A 15,142-nucleotide genomic window follows, 5' to 3' on the forward strand; every position below is an offset into this window, starting at 1 on the left:
AAAAAAAAATCTTTCCGAATAAAACTTATACAAGAAAAAAAGAAAAAAATTGGTATAAAACACATGGTAATTATCGGCGTAGATATTTGTATAGTCGAATGTCGTCGTCGTCGTCGTCGTCATCGTCGTCATCGTCGCTTGTCGAAACACACGTCGTCGACGAAACATTCGCGTCTTGAAAAACTCCTCTGTAATATTCGTTTGTCATCCGCGTAAAAATTTTATCTTTACATTCATGTATCGATTGAATATTGCATATGTACATTACATACATACGATATATAAAATAATAGTCCCTATATACAAGCACATACGTATTTTTCGTTTAAACCACACTGGCACACTCGCAATCACACTCGATATTACAGCAGCACACAGACATCCAAGTATTTTATATACAAACACATTTATACGCACACACACGCGAATTAAAATCATCGAAATCTACTGCTACGATTACAATGACATAATTTACCTTACTGGTAAATTAGGCCGCCGGAATTCTCCGCTTTGTAATCGTTTTTTCCCTTCTAGATTGCGATTTTTTTATTTTTTACAGAAAACAAAATATACGTACTTCAGTTCCTCTTAGATACGACTATTACCTAATTGTTTGTTTACCTTCTACGATCACTCGACACAATTCTTGTAATTCTCTCGTTGGGCTTTTTATAGTCTCGCGTATCACTTTTGACATGTTTTGATTTCGTTTGTGTTTTAAGAGAGAAAAGGGGAGAAAAAAAATCATAATATCCTTAACCTTAATCTATGTACAACGATGAAAAAAATATAAAAAAATAAACGAATAAAAAAAAAGATTTTTTCACTTTTTCCACAGGGTTGGGCATTGTTTTACAACGCTAAGTTTTGCATTTCTTGGCATACTTGTTGTTGCTGCTGCTGTTGCTGATTTTGCACATTTTCCGTTACCGGAACTGGAACATTATTGGCTAGGCCTGTGTTACCGCAGCTGCCACTGCTGTTTATGCTATTTTGCTCGGATGGCGTTGGACATTCGTTGGTAGTGGTGGTGTTGTTGTTATTCGTTTTAACGCCGGTATCGAGCTCGGTTTGGATGGGTTTTTTCGTAACGTCTTCGGCCGGTGAGATGCTATTTTTCGAGTACGTTTCATTAGCGTTGGTAACGGTGCTGTTGTTATTGTTGTTGGCGATACTGGTGTTGTTATTGTTGTGATTGACTGGTAGCTGGCCGCCGTTTGTTTTTTCGTATTTGACACGATGATATCCGCCGCCGTTAGACTGGAATAAAATTAAAACGAAAATTAACACGCATATTTAAATAATTATTTTACAGACAAGGGTGAAAGAAACAAGATAGGAATCGAAGATGAAAAATAATAAATAGGAGTATTTTGTATTGAAAAAATAACAACGATCGATATTCAATTTCAATTAATCTATCGCTTGTTCATGAATGAAACTGTATTCAAAATCATTGCAGGTCAGTCTTCAATTTCAGCTAATCGATCATCATTTTCTCAGAAATCACCCATTTTTATATAAAATTAATTTTCAATTTCTGCGATTAAATTTTCCCAAATTCATTAATTTTCAACAAAAAAAAACCGTCTTCGTTCATTCAAGGAGCATTGGCTACCCCTGTGCAGAGCCATCCAAGGCTCCAAAACTGATATAACTAAAAGAAAATGAAATACAAAGAACAAGAGCGGAGGAATTTTCTTAAATATTGTCAATTTAAGCCTCAGAAGTGTACCAAAATTTAATCTCGTTTCTGAATAAAAAAAAATAGTTCACAGCAATTATAGTTCTTCTGTATATAGCCCTCAGAAATTAAAAACAAAGAGTACCTAAAAGAGTCAAGCAGCAATTTTCAAAAATTTTCAAATATCTGATGAATTTTTAAAAATAAGATGTCTTTTCAGAGAAAAATTTCCTCTACTCTTCCTAATTTTTTTAAACTCTGGGTTTTGTAATAATTAAGCCAACATGATTCAAAAAACAAGGGAAGATTTTTTATTGGAAAGAGGTAATAAGGCGCAATTTCAACGCGGAAATTAAAAAAGTTTCTAATTTATTCTTTTAAATTCAGTGTGTGTGTGTGTGTGGGGGGGGGGGGGAGGGAGGGTGCTTCGCGAAGAGAAGCCAGGGACGATTTTTCTCGAAATTAAAGTATGTATTCGAAGGAGTTTTGACGTAGAAATTTCAAAATTTCGAAAAATTTTTAATGACTTCTCCATTTATTATTCAACGTCTTCAAATTTTGTTTTTATTTAAATTTTGGAAAGCTCTGTCTCCGTACATGGAGGTCAACATTGGTAGATGATCAGGTCAGATGTGGTTTTTTCTTGAAAATAGGGCTATTTGGAAAAATTCTGATGCATAAATCAAGAATTTTCCATCAAACAATTTTTACTTTCCCTATCTGCTTCAAGACTAATATGACAAAAAATTTCAATTCGAGAAATGTCTGCTGAAAATTTTAGGCATATAGCCTCTTCTCTAAATTTATCTGTAGGAGGATAAAATTATTCCCTGATGTTTACTAAAGCTGTTAGTTTCAAAATGAGGAAACCTTACTTTTTAGAACCAAAATGAACCGGATTAGCAATTAGGAGCAATGAAATTCTGATACATTTTTCATTATTTATGTACCTAGAACCTACTACCTTCTAAATAAGAGCTTTGGAAAAAAAGGATCCTAATTTTGGAGTAAAAATAGCCAAACTTCCAGAAATTTCTCCGACTTTGACAAAATAATTGACATTCAACGCCAATTAATCGATTAATCAACAATATTTTCCAATCAAAGTATCACAAATCTTTATGACATTCTTGAAAAATAATCCTTTCCTTTTGTAAAATACAATAATTTTATTGAACATGTAATCAATTAGTCGGATTTAATGAATTTGAATAGTACGAAGAAAATTATCAGAGGTGTTAATTAATTTAACAAAATTATTTTGTAGGCAAAAGTATTGTTAAAAAATTCGCCACAAGTCAGCTCTGGGATTCGATCTCGGACCTCTTGAATTCTCAGTCCAGGATGCTAACCATTACGCCAACACATGGTCAAACACTCAAAGGCGTCTTATCAACATTACTAAGAAAAAAATTCATGTTGAGGTAGATCAGCTGAATATATAATTCAGAATACTAGTTTGATATTTTTTCAGCACATGAGAGTCGGAACGAAGGAAAAAAATTTCAATCACCCCATCACTACTTGACAAATGATGAAAGTTCTAAAATTAACGGATCAGGGGATTATTAGATTATTTCAATTTCGAATTTTCACTTCGAGTGATCGTTAGATTTTCCAATGGGTGATCAAAATTTCAACGACTGTTCAGGAAAAAATCTACTCAGCAGTACGTATTACGTAGGTAACCAAAAATCGAACAATTAGCTAATCATTTAGTCCTTTGTTCAAGCTTGATCAATATTGATGAATTGAATCGATCGATAAAGTAGACCGGTGTTGATTAGTAAACAAATTTTTTCTGAGCCTTCATTACTGCCGAGAAAAATTTGATCAATCAACAGATCATTAGACTTCGATTGCCCAGTTGACTAAGTTATTAGCAATTGAAAAATTGTCAAGTTTTGATTCTGATTACCAAAAACGTTACTTTTTCTAATTCTCAATGTGATCATTGATAAACACCCCCCCCCCCCCCAAACCCAACCCATGTAATAAATCGATTAAACGAAACATTCACTTACCAGATTCTTTTTTTCGTAATTGTACTTCTGATAGCTATTCTGTCCTTGGTAACTATTTTGATAATCGTAAGCGTGTCGAATTTGATCGTGCATCGGTCTCATCGCACCGGCTGAGCTGGATCTCGGATACGGAACATTACCCTGAATAGGAACACCATTGCCATTTCTGTGCGTATTACGCGGCGGCGGTGGCATACCAGCTCCGGCAGTAAACTGATTCTGATTATGGAACACTCTGGGTTTCAATCCGGTGCTACCGTTGCTACTACTGCGTGGTGGTCTGGGCGGTATTTTGTTATCGTTGATTTTCGTATTACCATTCTTGTAATCCTTCTCTTTGACATTACGATTAACGAAACCGGGAAAATTGTTGTTAATATACTCGGTGAACGGGAACTTGGGTATATTAGGAATACTAATAGCGTTGTCTTTGGATTGCGGCGAAGTTGAGAACTTCTTCTGCGAATACTTGGAGTCGCGTTTGGGTAAATGATCGCTTACGTAATGTTCGGATAAGTTTTTCGGGTACGGGCTTTGCGTTAACGCCGGAGTTGTGGCTTCCGTCAGGTAAATCGGATTATAATACATATTATTCGGCGGTACCGGCGTATTCTGATAGATGATAGCGGTGGCGTTCCGATGCTGCATATAATTAGACGGATTATTGTAGTCGGTATTCGCGTGCGGTGTACGTCCGGTCACTACCGGAGTCTGAGGCGTGGCTGATACCGGAACTGGTACCTGCGTTACGACTTGTGCGTTGGCTACGTTATTCGCTTCGGCTGATACGTACTGCTCTTGAACGTGATCCGAATTCGACTGCGGTACGATGACCGGCATCATTTGTTTCGATTCCGTATTGATGACCGCTGAGGAGGTCGGTGGCGATGTGTCTTTGTTATTCAGCTCGGCGATGTAGTTTTGTACGTTGGGCGTAATTTCGTGGTAGTTTTGCGCATCGTAATTGTTTTCCTGCGAAACGAAAAATCATAAAATGTTAAACAGAGGGAAATTTACGAGATTTTAAAACAGAATAAATCGGAGATTCTCTTGTTAGGTTTTTGAGGATAGCGAGTTCGGAACACCATTTATTTTTTTAAAGTGCTCCTTCGGTTTTCAATTTTGAAAAAGTAATGAAAATGTAGCGCGACACGTCGATTTTAATACATTTGAAATCGTTTAGTTTGAATATCAATTAATTTTTTTATATTCCTTTGGTTTTCCAAAAAGTTGTAGATTTGATTTCGAAAATATTCCAAGATGCTGAAATGTTCGTTTCAATATACGTCAATGTGATCCATGATTTACGATTCCTCGTACAAACTACTCTTCGAAAATAGAGAAATCCATCTCGATTCGAGTTATTCCTTCATTTCTAAAGTGAGACAGACCTCATTTTTTTTTCAAAAAAATTATTATTTCCCGAGTTTATAGATCGGTTTTACTCCCATACGTCAAAAGGTTAATGATGGGGCAGTGAACAGATATTATTATCAGAACATTTTAGGTGACAGCAGAGAAAAAAGCGATAACTACCTACATACTTTCTACCGGAAAATTATTCATTTCAAAAAAATATCGATATGAGATTAAAATGATTACTCATCTCCGGTTTCCTTACGTCAATGCAAACGGTAAATTTTGAGTGAAGTTATTCAAGGAAAAATTATAATTTGTTCGAATGGAAACGAACGTAGAATTAAATCACGCACATTTGCTCTCACGTGGAACTTTGATAAATTTACATGTTCATTTTTAGAAATATTGTACCTTCGTAGACATTACTGCCAAGTTGATAAACCTGCCTTGTGTCTCAAACTTTTGTTCATTTTGAAAATAAAACGTGACTGAAATCGTAGGTTGGGTAAATGTAATCTACTGAACTGGAAGAACAGTTCTAAGGAAATGACAGGATAATCTGTACACATTTTTCTAGAAAAATATATCGTATGGCGAAAAAAAGAACCAAAACCTCTCACTCAAACTTCCGGAGTATGCGATTTGCGAAGACGACGTATTGAGGAATATTAAGCAAAAGAAAATATTTCAAACTTGACATCGAATAAAATTTCCAAACATTCGTGATTTTTGAGGCAGAAACGATCAAATGTAGTACCTACTTTGCCCACACTTTTACAAAAAATCATTGTCAAGTATTACGCGTAAAAAAAAATGGAAATCTTGAAACTTGGGAAAAAAAATGTGAGCAAAAAATTCAGTCAACTCTAATGAATAGGCATATTTTTCATATACTCAGAGGACTGACGAAAAGAGACCATCGTCCATCATTCTATCTGTGTACCGCCCAATGATGTTAGTACTCGTTTCAGCGAAAGAAAGTCAACTCGTTTTTCAGGATAATTCAAATTAAAATCACAGCGATGGGAAACAGCGAGTTTTTGAAGGCAAACAGAGGAAAACAGAGATAGGACGAGTGCTTCATTTGATATCCCTAAATCCAAAAACTGAAAAACGACATTTCAGGGGATGTTCCAACTACCATGTCAGCCCTCTTCACCCATCTCAAAATGAAAAATACGCTTTCGTAGAAAAACTCTTTCGACAGGAGGAAAAAAAATCATCGGGACACACAGGGAAATACATAACAGGACAGGAAACAGTCAAGAGTTGATAAAACGATAAAAAATTTATTCCCGACACACGATTTGCGATACATTGCTGTCTTAAAATAATCGGAATTTTCGCGTTATCGATTCTCGACGGTCGCGCGTCACGTTTCACGTCTGTTCGCAGTACATTCGTCATCATAATGTAAAAAATCACGACGAAATGGTAATAATACTTCTATCCGTAAGTATAATTAAAATATAGGATACGAAACATTAATTAATTCCGTATCCGAATCGTTTCTCACCTCCGGTGCAACGTTACTGTTGCATGTGTCCGGTACGTCGTAATATGGAATGTAGGCGTCATGTCCGTTGACCGTCATCACCGGATAGCACGCACCTTGTACCATGTTATAATATACCTCTCCCGAATACGGCGGTGCGGCCACGCTACCGTTATAATACTGCGGCGGATGAGCTATCGGATACGGTAAAGGTGGCGGTACAGATGTCTGGACCACTTGCGAGCCGCCACCGCCTCCGTGAGCGCCGTGCACTTCGGATGTATTCGTTACAGTCGATGGGACGGGCGCTGTTGACGTTTTGGCTGATGCGCTCGGCGGTGATGATGTTGCTGGAGCCGGTGATGAATATACATAATTAGAATTAGATACCTAAACGCGGAACATGAAAAATATTAATTCATTTTCTCCGAGCGCAGATAAGATGGAAAAATGATGGCGAATCGTTATTACCGAAACTGAAGGATACGATGAGTTGTACGCTTGTGGGCCTACCATAACAGGTGATGTATTATGCGGTACTGGGTAAAATAATGCTGCTCCTTGATAAGGAGTAGTTGGCACGAAGTTAGGCGACGAACTATAACCATCTACGAATAAGAAAAAACACATAGAATGATTGGATTAATCGAAAAATAATAATAAAGTCGTACTAATATCGATCTGGATCTGGAAACGGATTCGGTTCGTTCAGCTAGCTCATCTACTCGAATTACTTACTCTGATAATAGGCACCATCGGATACAGCTGGTAATACGGTCAGCGGAGGAGCATAAGGACTATTTGGAAATACAGAAGTGCTTTCTTGATATTGATACGGTATATTATTAGCAAAATATATATTGCTCGGGGTAACCGGAACCACATACGAATCGGCAAAACGGCCAACAAATTGTGGATTCTGCGAATGAAAATCGTTCTAATATCAACGGTGAGTATACCTTCTAAACCTTACAATGATCTCGTATGTTTTACACGCGTCGACGAAACTGAAGCCTCGATAGAGCTTACGTAAGAACGAAAACAAAAGTGAATTCTACACACGAAGCGTTATTTCACAAATCGTATATTTTTTCGTCGACGCGTGCAGTAAATATTATGTCATAATTACCTTCATAACTGCCGGCGCAATATTCAATCGTCGATCGTTAAACATCAAACTTTTCGCCTGAAATAAAACGCAAACGTTAAAGTAATAAGAAAAAAATCATCGCACGAAAAAATTGGATTTAGTGTAGCCGTTCACCGAATATAATTTGAAAAAAAACCTAATCAAAGCAGAATTTTAAGATTTCCAAAATCATTTTCGCATCTTTCAATGATTTCAACACAAATTCACCAGATATTTTCAATAGTTTCGAATCTTTCATTCATTTTTCACCATTTTCCTTGCAAAACATGTAAATGTGGATGTTTTTTCCTTCTACGAGCAAGTTTTTTCAAAAACCTTCTTTCATTAAAATAATCATGTATTGCAAAGCGTTTTCAGAAAATTGTAATTTTGTTCATTTCTTTTCGGAAAATACCTCATAAAAAAACAAACAAAAAATCGAATATTTTTCAAAATTTTCGAATAATTCTACCAATCGAAAACGGCAACACTAATTGGATTAATTTGATCAAACTAACGTCGTTTTGCAATCGAGTTACGTCGTCGGATTTTTCGTACGTAACAAAACCATAGCCTTTAGATGCGCCATTCTGATCAGAGATTATTTTCACTGCTTTGACTGTGCCGTATTTGCCAAAAAGACTTAATAAATCGTTTTCAGTAGCCGATGGACAAATACCTCCGACGAATACTCTATTCGGTACGATTACACCGGGTCTAGTTTTGAATTTTGTGTCTGTCGGGCTACCATTTATAAAGGAAGACTTTTGAGGTCTATTTACCTGTAAACATGCGAACATAACTTTACACCCACAGAAACACATAAGTACGCAGAATACCTAAACCATCATTATAGCTTCAATATAGTAGTTATTGAAGTATGACAAGAGCATACACTGAGTAATCTTCGACAATATTTCGCTGATTGGAAAAAAATATAGCCTATATAAGAATAAGAAGCTAATTTCATGTCGTTTCATTCAAAGCAGAGCATCAAACACTCTAGAGCAGATATCAGTTTTGCAAGTTTAGTTCAATCGATGCAAATAATACACTTAACAACTTAAAAATAATAAAACGTCTTAGGTAAATGAAAAAATAATATAATAAAATAAAAAAACTTACACCTGATTTCCGAAATGAAGCCATTGTAATAAAGCATATATATCTTATAAAGCAAGCAGTGAATTATTCGATGTACCAAAATTCAACGAGTGCAATAAAACTGTAAAAGTCAAAAACTTATCAACATTAATTCGCTAGTGAAGAAAGAAAGAACGCTAAACTAAACACCGTGTTCGATCATGATGCGTAGCAATTGTACCAGAAATGCGAAGTGAAGTCGAAGAACCAAAAAGAAGTGATGGATTTATTTTCAAAACAAACCCTTAACAATGACGCCACTTCCCTTCCCCTCCATATTATATTTTAGCAGTAAAAAATCGTCGACAACGAACCTGTCTACAAGTTTCTTTTCAATGATAATATAATGCTCCAATCTCGATAGACCTTTTTTTCCAAGTATTGGGATTGTTCTCCTTTTCGCTACAATAAAACCAGTTCTTTTGTTTCGCTTCCTTCAGCCAAAATGAATCGTTGCTCGATATAGCGACGTTCTGACTATTTTTTTTTTGTTATCAACTCGAACTATATGTACCATGGAGTTTACCAATAAACTCATACTAGAAGCATAGAAACTTATAAAACTTGACCGACTACCTACGTATAAAATATTAAAAGAAAGCTATACCATGCATGATTAATAAATCGAGATTATTAATAGTTATCTTTTTTCGCTTCGCATTAAGGTCATTAAAATGAGTGCGGTAGTTAGTGGTCGAAAGTTGACGAAAAGTGATTGAAGGCACTTATTCGTTTCAGATGTGTAAATATTAGCTTAAACGCCTATCAAGCGTAAAACAAAACAGCCGTAGAGATTAAATAAATCGAGTCAGTAATCTGAATGATACTGTCGGCGAGTATTCCATTCCATAAACCCTTACATAATCAGACAATCAAGTACAGAAGATTTCAGTTGCGGAGAAATACATAACCTCGACCATGTAAACATACGATTATCTAAATTATCTACGATGTAGGTACTTGAATTATGCACATTAGTGAATAAAAAAAAAAAATTACACAAAAGATCAACTTACTTTCTTGTAGTAGTCCATAAATTTCATTAAGTTATGCGCGTTTAATTTCTAAAACCTACGAATTCATTTCTGAACAAATATTTCATACTTTTGTAAGAATAAACGAGTAATTCTAGAATGAAAACAAAACTTGAGAAACTTTTGCAATTAACTCGCCGGTACGCTAATAAATAATATAAATACACTAATCAAAGTAATCTTTTCTAAATAAAAAAATAAAAGTATAAAAAGCTTTTCCAAAAAAATGGCGTCCGTGTAAGCAGAAGCTGTAGTAAAAGCAATAAGTAATTTATTTTGCGACTTGCGAGACCTTGGAACAAATTCAAAATGTAGTTCACCGATTGGAAGAAAGGGGACGCTTGACGCTATTGTTTACCGCATCGTCAGCTGACGGAGAAGTCGTTGATCGTTGATGAAATTTGCCAAAAAATACGGAACTTGATTTTGGAAACTTCGTTTGATGAACGAAAATATTCACGTGAATTAAATTAACAAAATAAACGTATTACCTATGTCGTATCAAGTTTTTTAAAGCGTTCAATCAATTAAATTCTACATAATTTCGGAACTTATTCTTTCGAAACATTCAAAATGATGGCAAAAAGTTCTCTACGCAGTTTTATTACCCTTGATTTTTTCGTTCCGAAACACTCTTCCAGTGTTGTGTTGTGGTGATTACACAAGCTTACGTCACGTTGGGTAGCAATGATTACCAAAGCACAAATTTTGTTTCTTCTTAGTGGACTGCTACATAAGCGGCAACTCGGCAACTTAGCAACTTCGTTTCGCGTCAGTGGAACGAAAATGATAAGAAGTTGCTCGGTTATTGGCTGGAACTAGCAACCAAATCAAAATTTTTTGATTTGGTTGCCAAGTTGCCAGTTGCTGGTTGCTAGTTGCCGCTTATGTAGCAGTCCACTTACGCTTTTTAATTTTTAATTGATTTTATAATTTTAATACAAATTTTTGAATTTTTTTTCGTTCTTTCAGTCATTCAGTCAAATGAATAATCTTCTTGGTGATTGATTACACCGTTATACGCGTAATCATTTATGTAGTATTCAAACTTCAAAATGTTACGAGTTACGATACAAACAAAATTTGAAGTCGACTTTAATGATTGACTTTATTTTATTTAATCATTTATCATTTTCAATAAAAATTAGAACCCCTATGCCCGTAGAGGTCCGGCCTCTGCAGCCTCCGGTGTCCAGAGCTGGTAAAACAAAAACTGAGTGTCCTGCTGTCCTTGAAGTTTATTGTCCTGTAGGGCTGGTTTTGCCTATCTTTTTTCTATGTTGAATATCCAAATCGGTAAATCCATCTTATCATTGGTAATTAATTCATCTGTATCTATCTGTAGAACAAAATTTTATTCAGATTTCAGATCATAGCTCGCTCGAGATTAAATTTTGATCTTAGTCATCTTGAATTTTCAACTTTTTAAAATTGAAAAGTTTTGAATCTCTTTTAGTCTTCTCTTTTCATGTGCTGATATTTGATAATGTTCATATATGCATCCGTCTACTGCTATTAATTTAAGAGTAGATAGGTAAAAAAATATACTTATACTTATTTTTCCGAATATCCATTATACATATTATAAATTCAGGAGTTACCAGAACAAACCAATTCTGATGATGATTGAATAATTTTTAATCAACATAATATAGGTACTCGTCGTTGTTTGCATTATTCAAAATAATTTTCGACATTCAAAATTAGAAATTAATTTTATAATTTTAATTTTCAGGAATCAAGCGAGGGTAATTTGTATTTTCGAAAAATTAGATAATAAAGCAAGATAGAGAAGTACTTACATAATTATAAACTTTTGACTTCAGTGTTCACCATTCGTATAGTCGTATACCGTATACTATCATCATAAATTTAAATCCCTATTGGCTATTCGTGTCAGTTTTTTAGTACTTCTCTTCAATTTTTGCCATCTACGACTTGAGAGAATTTCGAGTATGAGTATAAATAAACAAAATGTTACGAAACTTTTTTTTTCTCTCATTTATATTCACGTATTATCTTCTAATTCTGAATGGTTCCGCAGCAAATCAAAATAAGTAAGTTGAATTTAAAATCATTGCCTACCTATTTGTCATTTTTCCAAATGCCTAGTGGTCCTATAGTCCGCCTAGTCCATTTCTCAATAATGTGAAAGATCACAAATAGAAAAATTAGGTATCCATGTTTCTTTTCTTTTCACAATCAGAAATTCGTATTCATTTAGATGCCTAACTTATGCCATTGATATGGACCGCGCTATGCATTATGTAAAGCCCTGCTTTCCGTCGAATTTCCTATCAATCAATCATTCATCTTCTCTATCATCTCATCTCTACTGTTTTATAATTGTATAAAGTAGAAACATACATGAGATTAGAGGATTAGAGGAATCGGATCTGCGCCTATTTTTATTTAATAAAAACTTCCATAATCATTTATTTCTAATTTGCTCAAATTCTGTTTACACTCGTAACGGCGTGGCGTAGGCGTAAACTTGCGTGAAAAAAATTATAAAACATATCGTTGCTCTATTAGGAAAAGGTCGTAACTACAATTTTTATAAAAAATGAGATAGTGGTATCATTGGAAAGAGAATTTTGTCCTCTACATGATGCAACACTTGAAATTGAATTTCAATGTTTTTTGTTCTCGTAATAGCCGAAAACAAATGGTTTTAAATACACGTTTTCAAAACTGTTACAATGAAAAGGTTCTAAATGATATTGTTTCTCAGATTGAACCTATTTCTTTTGATTTTTGTAATTTGTTGGTAAGAAAAATCATTATAAACACATAATTTCACGTAATTTCACTGATAAATTGCAGAAAATCAACCTCATCACCTTAAGGATATCGTTCCTGTGTATTTCTTATGGGCTTTTGATGAAAAAAGCTTGACTTAAGGTGAAAGTTCCTTTGTTGAATTTTACTTTTTTCAGTTCAGAGTTCCTCAAATAAAAAAATGAAAAATCAGTGCTACCAGGATGTTTATTTTGAAAATTAGCAGGAAAATGATTGCAATAACCAAATGTTCTCTTACCTCATCTAAAACTATCAAGTGTACTTGATAGAATGCTCTTTAAAAATTAAAATGCGTTTTCTGAGAAATCAACTTTCATGTAGTTACGACCTTTTCCTAATAAAGCAACGATATGTACCTATACCAGTACCTACTACCTACCCCTTTGTAATCTTTAATCGTTATTAGGAGCATTTGCGTAGGAACTTGGGATACGGCTAAAAAATCTCATCTCAAATTCTCAAGTCTCAAATAATTTTAAAAAAAATTAAAAACGTTTGTTCAAATTAAAAAATTAAATTACGTATGTAAATTTTTTTAATTTTATGAAAAAACAAACCTGCTTATCAGCATTCCGTTTTATCAGTAAATTTCGCATTTTCAACTTTCAAGTTTTTAGGAACCGGCGGCCGGTTTTACGCAGCGTTAAACTTTCGACTTTGCAGAAATATCAAATCACTTAAATCAGTTTACTCGTTTCTTATTCGTATCGTCTAAATTACATATAATTTTTTAAAAACTTTTCAATAGCTCTGTTGATTCCACGAGAATGGCGAAAACCCCTTGTATTAAAGCTCTGCTACTGATTGTTGAAGGATCTGAAGAAATTGAACTCGTCACTCCGGCGGATCTTCTACGTAGAGCAGGAGTAAGTGAATTCCAATTCATTACGCTTGCTATTTGATTCAGAAATGGGATGGAAGGAAGTGATTGTACATGAATGGCATGGCTTACTTACTTTATTTATTTAGATCAGTGTGTGTATTGCGGGATTGGAAGGAAAGGATTGCGTAAAGTGTAGTCGAGATATCAAAATTTGTCCTGATGTTGCTTTCTCAGATGTGAAAAATGATGACTATGATATTGTAATTTTACCTGGCGGACCGGGTCACAAGAAGTTTCGGGAAGTGAGTACTTTGTATAACCTTGCATTTTACCATTTTGATATGGAAATTATGACTACAATTATTATTTGTTTCTTGTTGAATTAGTCTCAAGAAGTTAAAGAATTGCTACAAAAGCAACAGAAGAACGACAAGTGGATAGCTGCGATTTGTGCTGGTATGATTTCTCAATTATACGTATACCAATAGGCAGACTAGTAGATACTCGTAGATACGATTAGAACTTCTTGTGAAGAAGATGGTAATGCTTTATAATTACGATTGCAGCACCAACAGCTTTGAAATCGCACGGAATCTGTCTAGGACAAACACTTACTTCTTACCCTGGTGTTAAGGATGAGTTTAAGGATGGCCAATGCAAATATAGTGAAGAAAAAGTTGTAGTCTCTGGTAAGTGTATATTTTTTTCATCGAATCGTAGATCATAATAATTTCTTTTCACCGTAACTGGGTGGATGAAATTTATGTTCATCAAAGGATTCTCATTCTCCTGCTCTTTACGTTTTCTACACACTCCCATTGCGTCCTCCTCCCAATAGATATGTCAGAAATTTGAGTGTTGTATGTCATGATAGGCTTTTAGAAAAGTTTTTGTTTGGACATTACTTTTTAAATGATATAATTATGTTATTCAAGTTTGTACCTACAGTATTTGTTTCTTTTGATGAATAATAATTCATATATTAATTTTCTCGAAGGAAAACTCATCACAAGTCGCAGTCCAGCAACAGCATTCGAATTCGCTCTCACAATAATTGAAAAATTGGTCGGAAAAGATGCCAGAGACAAAGTAGCTGAAGAAACGTATTATGTATAAAAGGAAAACTCAATCGTTTACGCCAAGTCGCCAATCCTGAATCCAGAATACAAAAATTATTTAAATTTAATTCGTCTTTATTGATTTTTGGTGTCGTGATGCTAAAGTATCACCTGGGAATGATTAATTAAGTTAAATTTGAATAAAGTTATCTTGTTTATCATTTATCTACATAACTTCTGTTTTATGTTTCGAAGGATTTAAGATTTTTCTTCAAATTTACAATTTAGATTGACGATGTTTTTCTATTCTGTTTTCATGAAAAGAGAAACCGGTTTTCAAAGGTTTGACGATTGTTCAATATTATTAATTATTGTTGACAGATTTCAAGTTCGACTTTCCGAAGTACTTAATGGCAATTGGCGAATTCACGAATTGGCATATGATGATATTGAACATGAACACTGACCGCCGACCGGATTCAATTTAATAATAATGATAATGAACGATTCAGCCATTCGCGCAATTCACTCATGTTACCTCAAAGAGAAATGAAAATTTTAAATTATCCAAATTTGTGCACTGTTTGTAAA

The 15,142-nt window shown here is 34.5% G+C and overlaps 2 protein-coding genes across 6 annotated transcripts; one reads left to right on the plus strand and one right to left on the minus strand.

Moving 5' to 3' along the window:
* Positions 1-509: 509 nt before the first annotated feature.
* LOC135835901 (putative uncharacterized protein DDB_G0291608) lies at positions 510-10,364 on the minus strand. 5 transcript variants are annotated; one of them, XM_065350390.1, is made up of 10 exons: positions 9,851-10,361; positions 9,149-9,373; positions 8,817-8,916; positions 8,210-8,473; positions 7,692-7,748; positions 7,301-7,499; positions 7,034-7,170; positions 6,584-6,952; positions 3,709-4,680; positions 510-1,260 (listed from the first exon to the last, which is right to left on the minus strand). In XM_065350390.1, the coding sequence occupies exons 3-10, from the start codon at positions 8,838-8,840 to the stop codon at positions 853-855; spliced, it is 2,430 nt and encodes an 809-aa protein (XP_065206462.1). In that variant the 5' UTR covers positions 8,841-8,916; positions 9,149-9,373; positions 9,851-10,361; the 3' UTR covers positions 510-852. The 5 variants fall into 5 exon arrangements, with proteins under 5 accessions (XP_065206462.1, XP_065206461.1, XP_065206464.1 ...); XM_065350389.1 differs by lacking the exon at positions 9,149-9,373; XM_065350392.1 differs by lacking the exons at positions 8,817-8,916; positions 9,149-9,373 and having other exon boundaries at positions 7,301-7,481; positions 9,851-10,364.
* A 1,337-nt stretch (positions 10,365-11,701) lies between these two features.
* dj-1beta lies at positions 11,702-14,776 on the plus strand. The gene is made up of 6 exons (XM_065350408.1): positions 11,702-11,925; positions 13,419-13,536; positions 13,640-13,795; positions 13,880-13,949; positions 14,060-14,182; positions 14,491-14,776. The coding sequence occupies exons 1-6, from the start codon at positions 11,843-11,845 to the stop codon at positions 14,607-14,609; spliced, it is 669 nt and encodes a 222-aa protein (XP_065206480.1). The 5' UTR covers positions 11,702-11,842; the 3' UTR covers positions 14,610-14,776.
* Positions 14,777-15,142: the final 366 nt, after the last annotated feature.

Source organism: Planococcus citri, chromosome 2 (assembly GCF_950023065.1).
Source record: "Planococcus citri chromosome 2, ihPlaCitr1.1, whole genome shotgun sequence".
NCBI classification, from domain to species: Eukaryota; Metazoa; Arthropoda; class Insecta; order Hemiptera; family Pseudococcidae; genus Planococcus; species Planococcus citri.